This window comes from Protomyctophum bolini (genome assembly GCF_963924005.1).
Source record: "Protomyctophum bolini genome assembly, chromosome: 15".
NCBI lineage: Eukaryota > Metazoa > Chordata > Actinopteri > Myctophiformes > Myctophidae > Protomyctophum > Protomyctophum bolini.
In genome coordinates, this window is record NC_137876.1 from 31615381 (window position 1) to 31632120 (window position 16740).

The window sequence follows — 16740 nt, forward strand, 5'->3', positions numbered from 1 at the left end:
CTAATCGTGATATGGAATATGTAATTAAAGTAAGAAATATTCCCTCTATAACATATAATGTGTTCAAAGATTGGATTACATATCACTACACTAATAGTGATATGTACAGTATGACTCCAAACTTGGTTATAAAAATAGCTTTTGACCACAGTAAGTGTTCATACAAAAACAATAATGTATTAACTTGATGCCTATTTCATCTTTGCAAAACAGTACCTTGTCAGAGAAGGGTTCCATGGTCAGATCAACACCCTGCAGTTGAAGTCTTTCCTCCAGACGACATTCCAGGTTCACAGACTTGACAGACATTTTCTTTTGTCCTTTCAGCCTGTGGGCTTCATATTGTGCTGAGATTGAAACATTTCTATTGCCCTCCAAACAGATGGTGTCAGAGGTATTTGTGCACAGAATGTCATGAGCAAGGCTCATGTGGACTGGTAATGGTTCTCTGCATGGATTTGATAATGGAAGCATAGCTAGAGGATGACTGGACTGTCCTCGCTGCACTGCGGGAGGTAATTTTAGGTGTGTGCATGGGGATTTCTCTTCCTGCCCGGGCGTGAGAACAGGTGACGTTGGTAAATCCACTTCCAAACTTCCAGGAACACCACCACGTAAAGCAGTTGATGTTTGCGATATTTGAATCCTGCCCTCTGAATGTCTCTGAGGATTTAACATGCGCTGCGTGGACTCAGGCATATAAATGCTGATATGTGTAACCTTCCGATCCTTTGGGATAATAAGTAGTTGTCCTCTGTTCTGGACATCTTTTTTGATCTGGAGGCTTCCCAGGGAGTGGCAAAGCCTTAGCTGCCTAGTCTCCACTGCACTAACACCTCCCAGTGCTTCCCAGCTATGACTCCTGGTTGGGGTTCCATATGGAGGTTGAGTCCTACCCTGGCATAGCAAACTTAAGTTGCTCTTAGGGGGTCTTAAGAAGGGTATGGTACAGGGCAGGTGTCCCGGTAAGCTCTGGAGGAAGGTCTTAGTCGGCTGGGTAGAGGTCGAGGTCAGGGTTGAGGTCAAGGGAATGGAAGGTTGTTCTGGGGATGGAAGATGGCTTGATTCAAAACCAGACGAGGACCTGCTCATGGAGGAAGATGTCTTTTTGTCCCTCCCTGAAATAAAGAAGTGCAACGTGTGCATATCATGCATATTTCAATTTATTGTAAATGTACCTGATGGAAGAATATAGAGCTATAGTGCAGTACTTGGTGTTGGAAAGAAAATACATCATTAACTGATGTGAAAGGAAATGGGGGGGAAATGTGAGAAGAAAATGACTAAAGAATGAATGAAAAATTTAAAAAATGTAAAAGAAAAAACAAGACAGGAAACAGGCGAGTAGTCCAGTCTGGTTAAGCATTGAGCAATTTATTCCTCACGCTCAACTATGACAGTAGCACACTTCAGGACTGTTTTATGACCAAAGAATCTACACCTCAATCAGAAGTGCTAGTGTTATTTGAACCTTTATCTTATAACTGTTTTATTAATTATATCAGAGCAGACTGTATTGTCAAGGTTGTCCTCACTATGCGTTTAAATGCATTTTACAATGATACAAAAAGCCAACTTTCAACAAGTATAGTTATACCATTTAGTAAAGTTTTTTTTATTGGTCTGCTTAATGCAGTTTTCAGGCACATGATAAAATATTGCTCAACATTATATAGTACTGAACTAGAAAAATATACACACAAAACAGCAGAATTTTGAAAGATCTATACAAGAGGGGAAACATAAGCAACTCTGACATCATGCTATTCCCCACATGCCCTTTTAACATTCACAAGAGCCTTCGATTATACAGTAAGCATAACCTTAAACTTTTTTTTTCTCTTCCCAAGACGTAAACCAATGCAAACAACCACAAAAAAGAATGATTAAGCAAGCTTTCACAGTAAATAAGTACTGCAATTACTGTTAAATGTTCGGTTTCTCTCTTTCTTTTTCTTTTTTTAAACTAGTACTTTCATCACGCCTTGGTTCAACAGTCACTTTCAGCAAACGTGAAAAACCACCACGCGATTCACAACAGCAGATGTATTTGTGTAAGCAGACCTACAGGCAGCTCTACACAGAAACTGTACAGGTATTCTGAGATGTGGGTAATCTAGAAAAGCGCGCACCACCATCCCTTGCGAATCACAAAACGAGAAGGTAATTTTTGGAACGAAAGGCCTTAGTATCTCAAATGAATTGCAGATGGGAGGGCACGGATAATAGGACACTGCCTTTTCCATCCAATGCTGAGGAAACAGAACAAATAATGACTGACAGAAAAAAAAGAAAGTATGCAAGGAGGTGGGAAAAATGAAAGTTGCATGAGCGGCAGGGAAAGAGGCTTTCCGAAAAAGAGCATGAAAAACTGAAGTTTGGTTTGGAATGCTCAAGCATGAAGACCATGGTGTCCTTAGTGACGAAGGAGGGCAGAAGCGGAGGACAGTGATCCGGTCACAGGCGACTCAGGCTGTCATTACCGTTCTCCAAATTCTCGCTGCTCTCGTAGCAGCCAGAGTCCCTCGGTGAGTCGCCCAAAAGGCCACGTCTGTCTAGGAGCAGCTTCTCTTGCGAGCCTCCAGACTGGCCACTTCGCTCCGGGTCACTGCTACCTGCAAGGCACAACAGAAGCACCTCCAAGGTCAACAACACATGTTCATCCTTGTACTGTCTTTTATATCGGGTTGTATTTATGCAGTTCTGAATTGTGCCGTGCAGTGCCATTTAAAAGATTCTCCAGAGGTGACAACCACGTGCCTCCTCCAAAACAGATGGAATCACCTGCACCCTTTATTTATTAGTTTCACCAGGGAATCAAATTAAATCAAATGTATTTATATAGCACATTTAAAAAACAACTCTCCAACAACTCAAACAAAGTGCTTCACAGGTCAGAAAAAGCAATACAATACAATACAGTAAAATACAATACAGCAATATAAGACAGTCAATGATAAAACAACACAAACATCTGGTACTCAAGTAATAGAAGAACATTAAGGGCAGTTAAGAGCAGCAATGCAAACACTTTCTATCAACATAAAAAGTGCAGGATGAGAGGGATTCAAAGGCTTGTAAATATAAAAAGGTTATAAGTCTGGAAGATCTCAATGGAGGGAGCATGTATGCAGATGTTTACACAATCTTCCCCAGTTTCCCTCATTGAGTAGATACCCTCACCAACCTGTAGGACACAATACCCCTGCTGGATTCTCACCCGCTGGCAGTAGTGGAAAAGGTACTCACATGTTTTACTTAAGTAAAAGTATCAATACTGCAAAAGTACTCCGTTACAAGTAAAAGCCTGGAATGAAAAATGTACTTAAGTAAAAGTACTGTTTTACAAACAGGATATGATGTTATTATCCCAAGTGTCTTGGACTCTGCATGGCAGGGGCGTCCTGCTCCCTGAGTCAAGCTTGCGCCTAACCGCATACCTTGGCACCAAAATGTACTTAAAGTACCAAAAGTAAAAGTAGGCCTACTCATTATACAGAATGTCCCATTCCAGTTTCTCAATTGTATGAAAATCTTTTGAAAATAGCCGATCTACAAGCTCAAAATGCGTCGCATCGCGACAACCACTGGAATACTTGCTTTTAAAAAATACTTAAATATTCCAAGTCCAAATTACAAATGACATTTTCCTTTTATGGTGAGTGCATTGTTGTATTAAAATGCAGACATTTTCCAGCTGATACAGAAATAATAATAAAAAAAGAAGGAATTGAAAACTCAACCATGTCTACTGTACCCGACTTGTAGCTACCACCGAAAACGGGATGAATGAGTTATGAAACTAAATGTGTATGTTGTTGTCGTCTCAGACCCACCATCATACTCCTGCAGCAGCTCCACAGCCGTGAGCAGCACAGCTCTATGCTGAGGGTCTCTGATGTTCAGCTCATCCAGGTCCTCTTCCTCCAGAAGCTTGAAGGTGTCCAGGTCCTCGTAGCCATTGAATAGGAATGTGGGAAGGTGCTCCTGGGGAGGAAAGAGAACAAGATTTTAAAAAGAAAAAACGTTCAATAATGTTCTATATGTACTACTACAAATGAATCCACAACAATTCATACATTTCCAAATATTCAAAAACAGCTAAAATAGAAGATCTACAAACGTGTCTATTTCATGTACTTAATAAGTAAGTGGTTAATTCTTATTTCTTTATGTGCCATAATAATTTCCTTCCAGGAAAATAAAATCCATTATGTCTCTATATCTCTCTCTGTTGGCTTCATTAATTACTTTGAGGTTGATGCGATCAAGGAGCTCCTCCACAGAGGTGGGTTTGGGTTGCCGGGCCTTCCTCCTCCTGCGGGTCTTTTTGGGCTTTGCCACCTCTTCATGCAGGACATCCACATAGATGAATTTGAAGGTGCCCACTTTCCCGTTTAGCAGGCCCATCCATGTACCCATTGGCGGCTTGCTGATGATATCAATGACATCTCCAATCTGCAAAACCAGAGGAACTGATTATACTGACCGTTCACAAAGATGAATGCTAGAGTAGTGGAATGGGTATGCCATGAAGGTGATGTGTATGTGGGTGGCATTGTGTTTTAGCCTACTAATCAGGGCAGTACGAAAGATCTTCAAGTTATAGTGCGCACCTTTTTCCAAAATAAAATAAGGTATTCACAGGCAAATCTCTCACAATAACTACATCACATTGAACATGCAGATCTAAAACATTAGAAGACAGATATAATACAGAGACAGAGAGAGAAAAAAAGGACAATATAACAAGAAAAAGACAGAACATATCACAATAGACAGAAGTCATCAAACAGTAAAATACGAGGTTAATTATTCCCATTACCGTATGGGAAGACAATTGTCATATATGTAAAGGTAGAGTTCCATATTTTAGACCCTCTGAAGCCTATATTAAACTGAGATTGAGACGTACGGGCCTTTGGAGGTCTAAGGTGATTTGAGCTACGTGTTGGATAATCATGAACCTGAGAATGATACCCAAATAGATTATGGAAAAAAGTGGGAAGGGTTTTTCCCAGTGAGCCATGAACAAATAGACCAATTTGAAGATGGTTCGATTGGTACACTGAGGACACCTAATCGACTAAATAAAGCTTGAGAAGAAAGTCTTGGATGTACACAACTTATTGTTCTTACAGCTCGTTTCTGAAGACGGTATAATGGCTCAAGTTTGGTCTGATGAGTACTAGCCCAGACTATTACAATAATTAATGTACGGATAAATCATAGAATAATATAACATAGTGGCTACCTCAGAGCTGTTCAAATGACGGGTTTTACGTAAAATACCAAAACTCTTAGATTAGATAGATGTATCTATCTAATCGTAGATGTAGACATAATATGTGATTTCCAGGATAATGATTCATCAAGCATAATGCCAAGGAATCGTGTGGCGCACACATTACTTACTACATTATCAATATATATTTTAGATGATTTATTCAAACTATGTGGTTTAAGACCAAAACATATGAAGTTTGTTTTTTTAATGTTAAGTGATATTTATTGGACCGAAACCAAATGGACAGCTTACCAAGTTCTTCATTCAAGACCTTTATAATGGGTGACACGTATCTGAATACCATTATAGTCACAAGTGTCTGCTGGTGTCTGCCCCTGACACGAAGTGCTTTGGAACTAGAAAGGAAATTTATTTTGATTTGTGTATATATTCCTAGTAGCCGGGGAGCCAGCCATCAGAAATTTGAGAGGACCTATGATGTCATGACATACTTTTTAATTTGTATTTTTTCGATTAATTTGGTCATTAAGGTCCACAATGAGAGGTCTGCTCTGCCAGAAATATCGCGAAAAGAGGTTATGGCCATTTTTGTATACCACACCATAGACAATCCTTAAGGCCTGTGGCTCCCCGGCTATAAAGAAGTCAGCAGCAAACACAAGCAATGAACCCGTCGAACCTATGCTGTAATGTCCACATAACTAAAACATACACAAAAAGCTACACATTATGAGTTTCACAGGGATGTGTCCCCAAATTGAACCAATGTAAAAAGACTCGTATAATATTTCTTATTGGAACGTCTGAACTGCCTTACCTTGAGTTTAAGTGAGTCTGTGTCATATGGGCTTGGAGTGAAGTCAGTGTGGACCAGAGCCCGTCCACAGAAAGGTCCTCTGTAAGGCAGTTCATCTTCCTCCCCATCCTCGGACTTGACGCTCTCCCTGTTGCTGTTGGAGGAGTCAGTGGTACCCACCGTTTGACCACCTGCAGACAGCACCAACCGCATTGCGTTCTGAATAGTGTCATTGGATGTGTTGCACACACAGTCACAGAGCATGCATGCATACAGTACCAATTTGTAGGTCAATGTTAGCTTTTATTGTACCGAAATTGCAGGGAGTCACAGGAGTCATCAATGTGTGTGTGTGTGTGTGTGGGGGGGGGGGGGGGGGGTCCACACACACACACACACACACACACACACACACACACACACACACACACACACACACACACTTACTCATAGAACTCTGTCCACTGAGTGAGCTCCTAAGACTCTCCACAGACCCTCCTGGCTTCAGTTTGGATTTCCCCAGAGATTCTCTCTCAGTGTGGGGTGACTGGGGGCAGCTGGATATGTGGTCAGGGCTCGACTACAGGACAGAGAAAGAATGCTTAGTTCTACCACAGCGCCACAACAGTTCTGCATACTGGTTACTGTTTTCCAGCATGTCACTTTTTTTTCTTTCCTACATAAAGTCAAATAAAACAGTGTAGGCAGTTTGTGTGTGTGTGTAGCAAAATTACACAGGATCTACCTGTTCAGAGAGAGAGCAGTGGTATCTCTTGGATATGCGTTTCCTCATGGTCTCTCTCACAGACTTGACCTTCTTGCCCAAAGAAATGCGGGACATTGGTGGAGACTTAACGCAGGCTCTTGGGATGCCTATAATGTTTTTGTTCTGATTGGAATGAGAAACAAGAACAAATTACAAAATGAAGTACAAGCATAATACGGAAAAATAGCCTAAATGCTCTGCTTAGCTAACAGATAAATATTGTCGAGAGCTACGTATCAGCATTACCGTTAGAACTCAGGTGGTCTGTAGTGCAGTAACTTAAATGTATATCTAGGTAAGGTATGCCAGCCTCCCTGGTATCTTTGCTCCTTTTAGTAAACAATTAAATGCTGCACAAATCATGGTAAACATACAGTACACAGAACCGACTGTACTAGAATGCTGATGTTATGCCCGTTTTGCCAACCAAAATGCAAGGTTGGCCTATGTGGTATAAATGAGAATGACTACTTACAGAGCTATCACAGTCACAGTTGACTGTGTGCAGTGACCGGCTAGTCAGATCAAAACCTCCAAAACTGCAGGTTCTCTGTGAAACAGAGGATATTCTGGTTGTAAGCAATGAATACACTGGGATGATGACGTGACTTACTTATTTGACATTACTCTTGATATCTATGGTTCAATCAAACATGTTCTTGTTAAGTCAAACATCCATATATTTGTTTTTTATTTTATTCTTGATTCTGATAGCATTGATGTGGTCTGTTATTTCCAGATGGCACTCCAATGTTATGAAAAATAGACCAGTGTTTTGCCTCCATTTGCGTTGCTCTTGCATCAGGTCTTGCATCACCCTGTCATAGTTTATTCTCCAATGACCACCTTACTAACATTATTATCCTCAATCTTCTCCTAGCTCCTCTCATTCTACAGTACTTACCCCATGCTGGCTGAGAGGACTCAGTGCCCTCCGGCGGAGCTCTCCCTCAGTGACAGAGCGGGCCAGTTTGGGCTCCTCCTCCACGCCTTCCCCAGTGCACCCTATCCCTGTCTCAGAGAGAGAAGAACCGCTGCCCCCTAACCCCAGCTCCCTGGTCCGCTCTCCAAGGCCTTTCTCCTGGTGGCTGGGGGAGCTGCTGCTGCCGGTAGACTTCCCAAAGGCTCTGAAGAGCTTGTGGCTGCTGCAGGTGTCCAGGCTGCTGGAGGAAGGGGAGGTGGCGCCGGTCAGGCTGTCCGAGTCACGGTCGGAGGTCAACTGATCACGCAGGGCCGCGGCCAGGGAGTCCACCTGGCAGCACGTCACATGTTTCTTCTTCTGCACCCCGGAGTAGAAGGAAGCAGCAGCATCCACCTCAACACTCAAAGACTCTGTTAGGGACAGAGGACAGGATAGATTACATGTAATGATACTATAGAGGACAGGATAGATTACATGTAATGATACTATAGAGGACAGGATAGATTACATGTAATGATACTATATAGGACAGGATAGATTACATGTAATGATACTCTGTTAGAGGACAGGATAGATTACATGTAATGATACTATAGAGGACAGGATAGATTACATGTAATGATACTATATAGGACAGGATAGATTACATGTAATGATACTCTGTTAGAGGACAGGATAGATTACATGTAATGATACTATAGAGGACAGGATAGATTACATGTAATGATACTCTGTTAGGGATAGAGGACAGGATAGATTACATGGAATGATACTCTGTTAGGGATAGAGGACAGGATAGATTACATGTAATGATACTATGCTTCGGTCATCACCAAAATGGCCGCCATGTGATTACGGTCAATGCCATTAACCACTTTTCTTCTCCATCATGTGACCAATTGCCTATCCATGATAATTCCCGCAATATTACATGCAGTCAACAGTACAGTAAGTACCCTCTGATCCAGGCTTCTTAGACTCATCAATCCTGATGAGCTTCTTCTTGGCCTTGCGGGTGGAGTTGACTAGTTTGTGGAGTCTCCTAAATGTGACCGATTCCTCCTGCTCGTCGTCCGACAGGTCGCACGGCTATCATGAAGAACACACGGAAAAGGTTTTGTGAGAAAAATCTGAGAGCTGATGTTTGAGAGTTGTCATTATTAACAATAGCACAAATTCCCCATTTACAGAATGGTGATAAATGAGAGAATATACACATTACTCATAATGAGGTAACGTTTGTTCATGAACATTGTCAACCAGCTATAGTATACTCTAATGTGACATGGGTAAACAAATGGGTAGTGTGTCCAATCGACCCGAAACGTGAGACGCTTTAACTAGTGCACTTACTGTATACAGTACAGACTACAGAGTGGGTAGAGAGCCTGCCTGGGAATCTCCCAGTGTCTAATTGTCATTGAGCAAGACCCTCCTGGGTGCTGTATTAATAGCATCCACAGCTCCTAATAGGTATACTCTGGTACTTCCAGGTATGTTCAAATAAACTTCGAAAATCATCATCATCATTTTTCGACCGCGGTCGAGATCATGGATTTCACAATGCCATGCCAGACTTTCCGGTCCTTCATTGCCATCCCCAGTTCCTGCTTACTGATGCATGTGCCCCTTGCGATGACATCAGGGAACGACTTTCTACATCAGGGAACGATTTTCTACCTCTGGTCTGCTTTGAGGCAGGATTGCAGAGAATAAGGGAAGATTATAACCTCATTGTCAGCTCTGTAGCAGTTGCTGGCAAACTGTGTTCTTCTGGATCGGACTAGTGAAGAAACACGGGGAAGGTTGCCATATATAAGATTAGTCGATGAGTGGCTCTTCAAAGACAGATTTTGCGCTCTCATTAGAAGGCCATCCAACCGTTTCTCTCATTTCTGTTAAATTAAAGTGTCCATGTCTCGGAGCCATAGAGTAGAATCGGCTCAACGGCCATCCTAAATATTTTCTTACTAAGCTGGGATGACCAAATGTTATGCATGTCATTGCAGGCTGACCAGGCCATACCCTTCCTAGTTTGAAAGTCCTTTTGGAAGAGGATATATATGAACCCAAATACTTGTAGTCATCAACCTGTGTTGTTAAGTGTTTTTCAAATGTGGTTATTGTTAGATTTGCATATATTTACGTATTCAGTTTTCGTCTCGTTGAGATAAAGACCAACACAGTTGGAGGCCTGCTCAAGAGACTGAAGGAGAGCCTGGAAAAACCCTGACAACAAATAAAGGGGATTTATATATTACATGGCAATTGGGTGGGGTTTTCTAGGGCGGCGGGCCATGCAACCAGTGTCATAATGTTTAAACTCCCATCCGTCTGGTAAACCACACAGGTTGAATAAAATGGTACAAATGCTTTGCAAATGAACAGCATGTACTGTACGGTAGGTTTGATTGAAGAGAGGGGAATGTGAATTTATCTCTCAGAGGTCAGTGGGAGTGACGCATGCTTTTCACAGTATAGGTAGCACGTTCAATCTCCTGATTCAGACATATATGAGCTATTCATAGTGGAACGTACACACGAGAGAACAGAAATTCAAAGTGTGTCAACAGGTCAGGAATAGAGCGCTGTAATACAGTTACATGTAGAATTGTAGATGGTAAACAGAGACTTTCAGTAAAATGAAAGACTGTGTGTGGGAGGAGAGAGAAAAATGACATGAGAAAGAGTGAGACAAAGATGTGAGAGAAAAAGAGTGAGCATAATCACATCTCTATTACACACAAATACGTAACAGAGAGAGAGTGGGCCGGAGAACACACAGCGGAGAGGAGAAACACTGAGGCCATCCAGACAAATCTGAAAAATGTGCTCTGAACCTGAGCCCCTCTAATCACCCCACCTAAGCATAAAAGAGCTGTGGCGGGCATAACAGGGCTCTGTGCTGAATCCACCCGCTCACCACAGCACAATAGGGGGTTAGCGCTTTGACAGCGATGAATAGGAGCCTGCCCCGTGCCCTGGAGTTGGGAGAAGGCCTGTGCAACATGGCTTTAAAGAGGCCCCGGTTCATAGCCAGGACAGAGCGAGCGAGAGCGCGCACGAGAGAGAAGACAACAGCTACGCAGCAGCCTTGGCACTGGTAAAGCGCTGCCTCTTCACTCACTCATGTCCGAGGTAGTGATTCAGCATTTGGTAGGCATGGAACGATATGAAAATGACAAGTAATCACAATGAGTGAAATAAATCCAGTAATAAACAATAATCTAAAACCTGATATCCCAGCATGTACATGTTTCAAATAGTTATGTGTTATAGAATAATGATTGTTTTTGTAGTTTCAAATTACACGGGGAAAGGACAGTTTCGTCCTTAAAAATACATAAAATGAAAGAAATGCAATTATAAGAGCTCCCTGACTGCCATAAGGAATAAAATAAAAACAACAATAGCAACACTGTTACTACTGCTCTTTAAATAAAATAAGTCCATCTGGTATGGTGGCATAGAGTCACAAAGAACTACTTTGGACAATGGACAAAAACCCCAGTATTTCTTTGAACAGGCAGTATACTGTACTGTACGTAAGAGACGGACATAAATGACTAGACAAGCCAGTTCAGGTGATCTGGTAACAATGTTTGGTGAATTCAATGTTATTTTGTATGTTGTATGTTAATACAATAGAGCTAGAAATGTGCCCTCTGCAGGAGTTGTAGCAAAAAGTGAGTTTTGGAAATAAATGCTAAATGTCTTGTGTGCAGCCTCTATGGGAGTGGGAGAGTTGCGTATCCAAGGAATCCAGTGACATTTTCACATTGATTGGTCCAGTGGTGCTGTAGATTAGCTGTTCACAGACGGACACACAGACATACGGACAGACAGGGATGAAAATATCATCTCTGGCCTTTGGCTGCCAGGAGGATAACTAACACAATTTGAGAATTGTAAATCCTGTGGTAGGGTATGACCACTTGAAAAGTTTAAACGTGGTAGGCCTACTGTCTACTGAGTAAGTAGGTGTGCTCTATTAAGGTAAACATTTTATCATTTGCGAAGGACATGATAGTTACAGATTGGATAGTAATCGCATAATAATCACAGTAACGATATTGAGAAAAGGTTTCTGAAGAAATGCAGCCCTGGATCATTTCAGTATAAAATAAATCTAAAAGGCTCTTACTACGACATAAAAAAACAAACTTACATTGCAGTTAAAAGGCTCGTTTGTAGGACTGGAAGGATCAGTAGTCCATTCTGTTGGTTCGGGTCTGCAGGTCTGTCTGTTCTGAGATTCAAACTCCTTCAGCTGCAAACAGAATAGCAAGCAAAACAATGAGAGTCTGTGAACATCTCAGTGAATGATGCAGGTCTACAGTACAGTCCACTTCCTGCACTGTACCAGCTGGTAGCCTATTGTTCCTTGAACAGCTGATAATGTATTTCTGTTCAAATGGATGGTTAAAGAATGATTACCAAAACAAATAAGCCCTCAAAATGTTACATTCAGGTCACTCAGGCCTTCATCACTTTGTACTAGTGACATAACGGCATCTCTTCTCAGGGTTGTTTGAGACAGTACACATTACTGACCAATGTTGTTTTGATTGATAAGTTTTATGAGCCCTAGACAATAGACACAACAGCTGTCATCAGATAAAAAATAAAAAAAAACATGTGCTTGTCGCTTCACAGTCTTTCTTTATTTCAGTAAGACTATCCTATTGGCAGCCATGGATATGAAACATTTTACAAGAAATATAAAGGTACAGTCTGGTAAACTTTCTATGCCAGGGGTTAATGGCTAAGCAGCAGTAAATAAACAGAAAATATGTTGTGATGTGACGGGATGTTAGCTTAAACATCTGTTCTTTTCAGTGAATGCCACCATAATGCGATGTTGTATGAATTAAGCTTTAACAATGCCAAGAGGCAGTGACAAGAGGATCTCATAAAAGGAAAAAGACCCATATATTGCAGTAACTGGTTTTCACATGACACCACTAATATGGGGAAGGAGATATTTGTACCCGTGCCAAAGCTTCCTCCACAGAGATCATGTTTTCTTTCACCATCATCATCAGTTGGATGCGCTCTTCATCACTCATGGTGATCTCACTCGCCACAAAGCCAACATCGTCACCTGCTGGAAGGGAGGAGGGGAGGGGGGTTACAAATACACACCTGTACTGGTAAAGTGTGAGCTAATGGGTTTAAGCACTCAATTTAGAGTTTATTAACATCAACCCCCGAAAACATAATATCTATGCATTTACTTTTTAAATAAGTGTTTTCCTTTTGACTAAACATACCTTTTGAAGTCTGACGCACGACAGCCTTCTGCGACTTACGGAAACTCTGCCAAAAAGACTTGTTTTTTCTCTTTCCGTCCCACTTTCCTACACAAACATTTGTATTTAGTGCATGCAACATGGCCACAAAATGTAACTGAAAATATAAAATAAGGAAATATAATAATAAGTTATGCTACTGTACAAAACCAGAGCAAAGATACATTTAGCTTCTTCAAATGACTATAGGCTAGAAGTTTTAGCAACAATTCATTATATCCATTCTCTCAGGTATAATGGAGAAAGTGTGGGTTAACTAACATCTCTGTACAATTATAATAACAAGTAGCAGAAAACCTATACTTACCCCCTGATCCATCATCAGAGCTGGATTTGTGTACGGGGAACCTACGAATCACAGACAATATTTACTTGTTTTGAACTGGAACAGATGAAAGGAAATCAAAAACACAAGTCAAATTCAAATATGTTGTCCCACCTGTTTTCCAATACTATTTTCTTCATTTTATTCTATCCTACCATCTCCATCAACATCTTTATGTAATCTCCCTTCTTCCCTCACATAAAAAACAAAACAAAAAAACAAGCAATCACAATGGTACACTATCCGTCATGACACTAGCTTCATACTGTTGTAAAGAGAAAAGGCAAATCAAAGCAGTCAAAACAGAGGGAAAAAAAGCTCTGTGCTCTTGGCTGATGAACAGAGGTCAGTGCACTATAGCCATCACCAGAACAATGGAGTCTTTCTCACGTTCTGCTGGGGTTTTACAGCTCAACTCGCACTAACGTGGCCCCTGCATTCCCTGCGTGTTCTCTCTCTCTCTGCGTTCTCTCTCTCTCTGCGTTCTCTCTCTCTCTCTCTCTCTCTCTGCGTTCTCTCTCTCGCTCTCTCTCTGCGTTCTCTCTCTCTGTATTTGTAGCTCTACCTCATTATTTATATCTTTAACTGTCTCTATTTCCCTCTAACTAAACTGTATCTTGGTTTCTCTCTTTGTGTCGTATATCACTCCCTCTCTCTCTCTGTCATCAGCTGACACTTGTTGCTGAAGCTAGTGGGAAGTGGCCATCAGCCTCTCCTGGCCTCATTATGTTTGTGTCCCACAAGGGGGCAGTCCAACACAATGATGAGACCATACAAACCATCTGTTTCTATAAACAACCTTTCAAATTATCTGCACGCTATCTTGCCCCCCCCCTCTCTCTGTTTCTGTGCCCGTTTGTCAGTATTTCTCTCTCCGTGTCCATCTCTCTTTCTCTGCCTCTCTGCTTCCTTTTCTTCCCCCCCTCATCCTCTCTCTGTCATCAGGTGTCAGCTGACACTTGCTGATGGCAGTAACCAGTAGAAGAGGCCATAGTGTAACATGTACTGTAAGTGAGCCTCCAGTTTTTCATAAACAACTTGTGAAATCACATTTTCCCTGAAATGACCAGGAGGAAAAAACCTTGGTTGCTTCTGACAGCTTTATACACTTTCAAGATTTTGTTTGTGAATGTGAATACACGAGACACACTTATACAGTAGCCTATGAAATGCAAATATTTTCAGTGCACTGGCCCTTTAAGGCACTTAATCAAATCAATGTGTCTATGTTATTAGTCATTCATGACCTATATTCCCTCTTTTTCTTAGTCTACTTTCCAATGACAAAAATATGACTAATCTTCGAAATCCATCAAAAGAAACAATAGAGGGAAGGATGTCTGGAAGGGGAGTGGGGGGTGTTTCCTAAAAGTGACCGTATGGCAGCAGGAAGCACACGTGTCCTCATACTGATGAGCTGATAATAAATGGTAGTGTAATCCTAGTTTGTCCTCTTAAAAGCCCAAGTCAACAGTACTATATACATATTATATTGCACATGGGAAGAATTTTTTTCAGGAACCCTCCATTATGCCCAGAAATGGTTTGGTGGTTTAGATTCTCTTCAGCAAAACCACTTGTACACTACTGCTAACTTAAACGCCGGCATGGCCTGTACTCCTGTCCTCACTGATCCTGCTGAACTCTGTTTTTCATGCTGCTTTTAAACTCTCAGCCATTGCAGCCATTGTCTTAATACAGACACTATAGTAAGACAGGAGTGGACAGCCTACTATCAGATGCAAACCAATATCCAGTGCAAGATTCCATAATGTAGTTCCTAACATTAGTCATTTTACACTAACAGAATACTGTTCCACAAGTCCTACTTAAAGCTGGATTGCAGTTTAGAATGATGTCCTTCCTGGGATTCAAACCCAGTTCTCCCAGAGAACTGAGATTACTGAGCTGAGACAAAACTCCTGCTTGGGCAAGGGAGATTTAGCTCCTTGAGCTTCAGGCAACACCACTTGTAAAGCAAACACACGGTCTTAATTTGTCAATAGAAGAGCAGAGAGACCACCTTTAAACACTGCAGATGTGTTACTGTAGTTCTATTGTATTAACAATTTGGTAAAGAAAAAGAACAATATATTCACAAAACAAGGTTCCAGATTAATATTTTTGTATATCTTACCTTCTGTCTGTCTCTGGAGTGGACATGGTGCTACTGAGACCCAGGGACTCCTGTGAAGGCAGGACCACAGTAATGAGGTCCAGTATGGACACAAAACAAACTAACCTTCTGCCAGTCTCATTTTGTTTTACATTTCACATCTCCGAGTCCACAACAAGAAGAGAGTGCTACTGTTCAGTTTTCTTGTAATTGTGTTAATGTTGCTTCTTCCTGTTATTGAACTGAATGCAAGTCACACTCTGGATACCAGTGCCAGATACATGCCTGGTAAACACAAGCACAACAGTCCTATTCTTACTTTGAACATTTGGAATTCAGAAATCTCATTTTGCAACAGATGATCACACATGCACGTTCCTCTATCATCTCACTCCGGATGTGTGTCATCAAATTTGAGGGGGGATTATCTCAAGGGCACCTTTCTCTCTCACTCTGCATCTGAGCTTTCCTGGGGACAAATCATGACAAGGCACTTCCAACTGCCTCTTGTCAGGGTGAATCGTTTTGGGGTGAGTCAGAGAGAGGAAGTAACTTCTCCTGGAGACTAATGCCTGATTTATGCGTAGTGGTGTGGGTGTGGCTGTGTCTCGCACCAGAAATAGTAGATCTACAAAGTCACAACGTGTCGCACTGTAATACGTGTTCCTGTAGATCAGCCATTTTTGGTGCGAGACACACCATGCAACCATACCAATCAGGCTCAAAGGAACATACAGTACATGAGGCCGGGGCAGGGCTACTCACCTGGATCTGTGAGCGGAGCTGCAGTGATGTGGCCACTGAGTCAACCTTTCCCTGAAACACACACACACAGGCAGTGGGAAGTGGACGAGTAAATTATAGTGTCATCATAGTGCTGAAATAGACATAATATTTAGATGACCGAAGCCACAGTACTGTGGAGTAATGCTAGGTGTATGTATCGCTGCTGACGTCCTTGACATCACACACAGTTTTACTTTGGACAATGGGTATGAAATGCAAAAAGAGGCAGGTTTGGTGGTGTATTCCTTCATATATATATATATATCTATCTACAGTATCAAATGATACAAACACCATGATCCATCCATGGTATTTGTCAATAGTCATATACTATATGACTATATAGTCATATAGTCATACAGTAGTCAGAATGCATGTTTCCTACAGTAGGTCTAGGACTGTCTGACTTGAGGTCCCTGGTGTCCATGTGCGTTGGTTTATATACAGTGAAATTTGGCAAGTTGTCAAT

At 41.5% G+C, this 16740-nt stretch overlaps 1 protein-coding gene across 3 annotated transcripts in view; it reads right to left on the bottom strand.

Annotated features, from left to right (window-relative positions):
* sash1b (SAM and SH3 domain containing 1b) overlaps positions 1 to 16740 on the bottom strand; it is a gene marked incomplete at its 5' end in the record, with an annotated part of 62526 nt that overhangs the window by 899 nt on the left and 44887 nt on the right. For 2 of the 3 annotated variants that reach the window (XM_080783163.1, XM_080783164.1), the window contains 16 exons: positions 217 to 1118; positions 2484 to 2615; positions 3837 to 3987; positions 4252 to 4458; positions 6066 to 6235; positions 6492 to 6624; positions 6790 to 6933; positions 7286 to 7360; positions 7715 to 8142; positions 8689 to 8821; positions 11901 to 12002; positions 12724 to 12839; positions 13006 to 13092; positions 13352 to 13392; positions 15507 to 15556; positions 16251 to 16301. In XM_080783163.1, the coding sequence (XP_080639289.1) occupies positions 217 to 1118; positions 2484 to 2615; positions 3837 to 3987; positions 4252 to 4458; positions 6066 to 6235; positions 6492 to 6624; positions 6790 to 6933; positions 7286 to 7360; positions 7715 to 8142; positions 8689 to 8821; positions 11901 to 12002; positions 12724 to 12839; positions 13006 to 13092; positions 13352 to 13392; positions 15507 to 15556; positions 16251 to 16301 (2922 nt within the window). Of the gene's footprint in view, positions 1 to 216; positions 1119 to 2483; positions 2616 to 3836; positions 3988 to 4251; positions 4459 to 6065; positions 6236 to 6491; positions 6625 to 6789; positions 6934 to 7285; positions 7361 to 7714; positions 8143 to 8688; positions 8822 to 11900; positions 12003 to 12723; positions 12840 to 13005; positions 13093 to 13351; positions 13393 to 13483; positions 13580 to 15506; positions 15557 to 16250; positions 16302 to 16740 lie in introns of those variants that run through there. The other variant, XM_080783165.1, reaches the window with a different exon arrangement.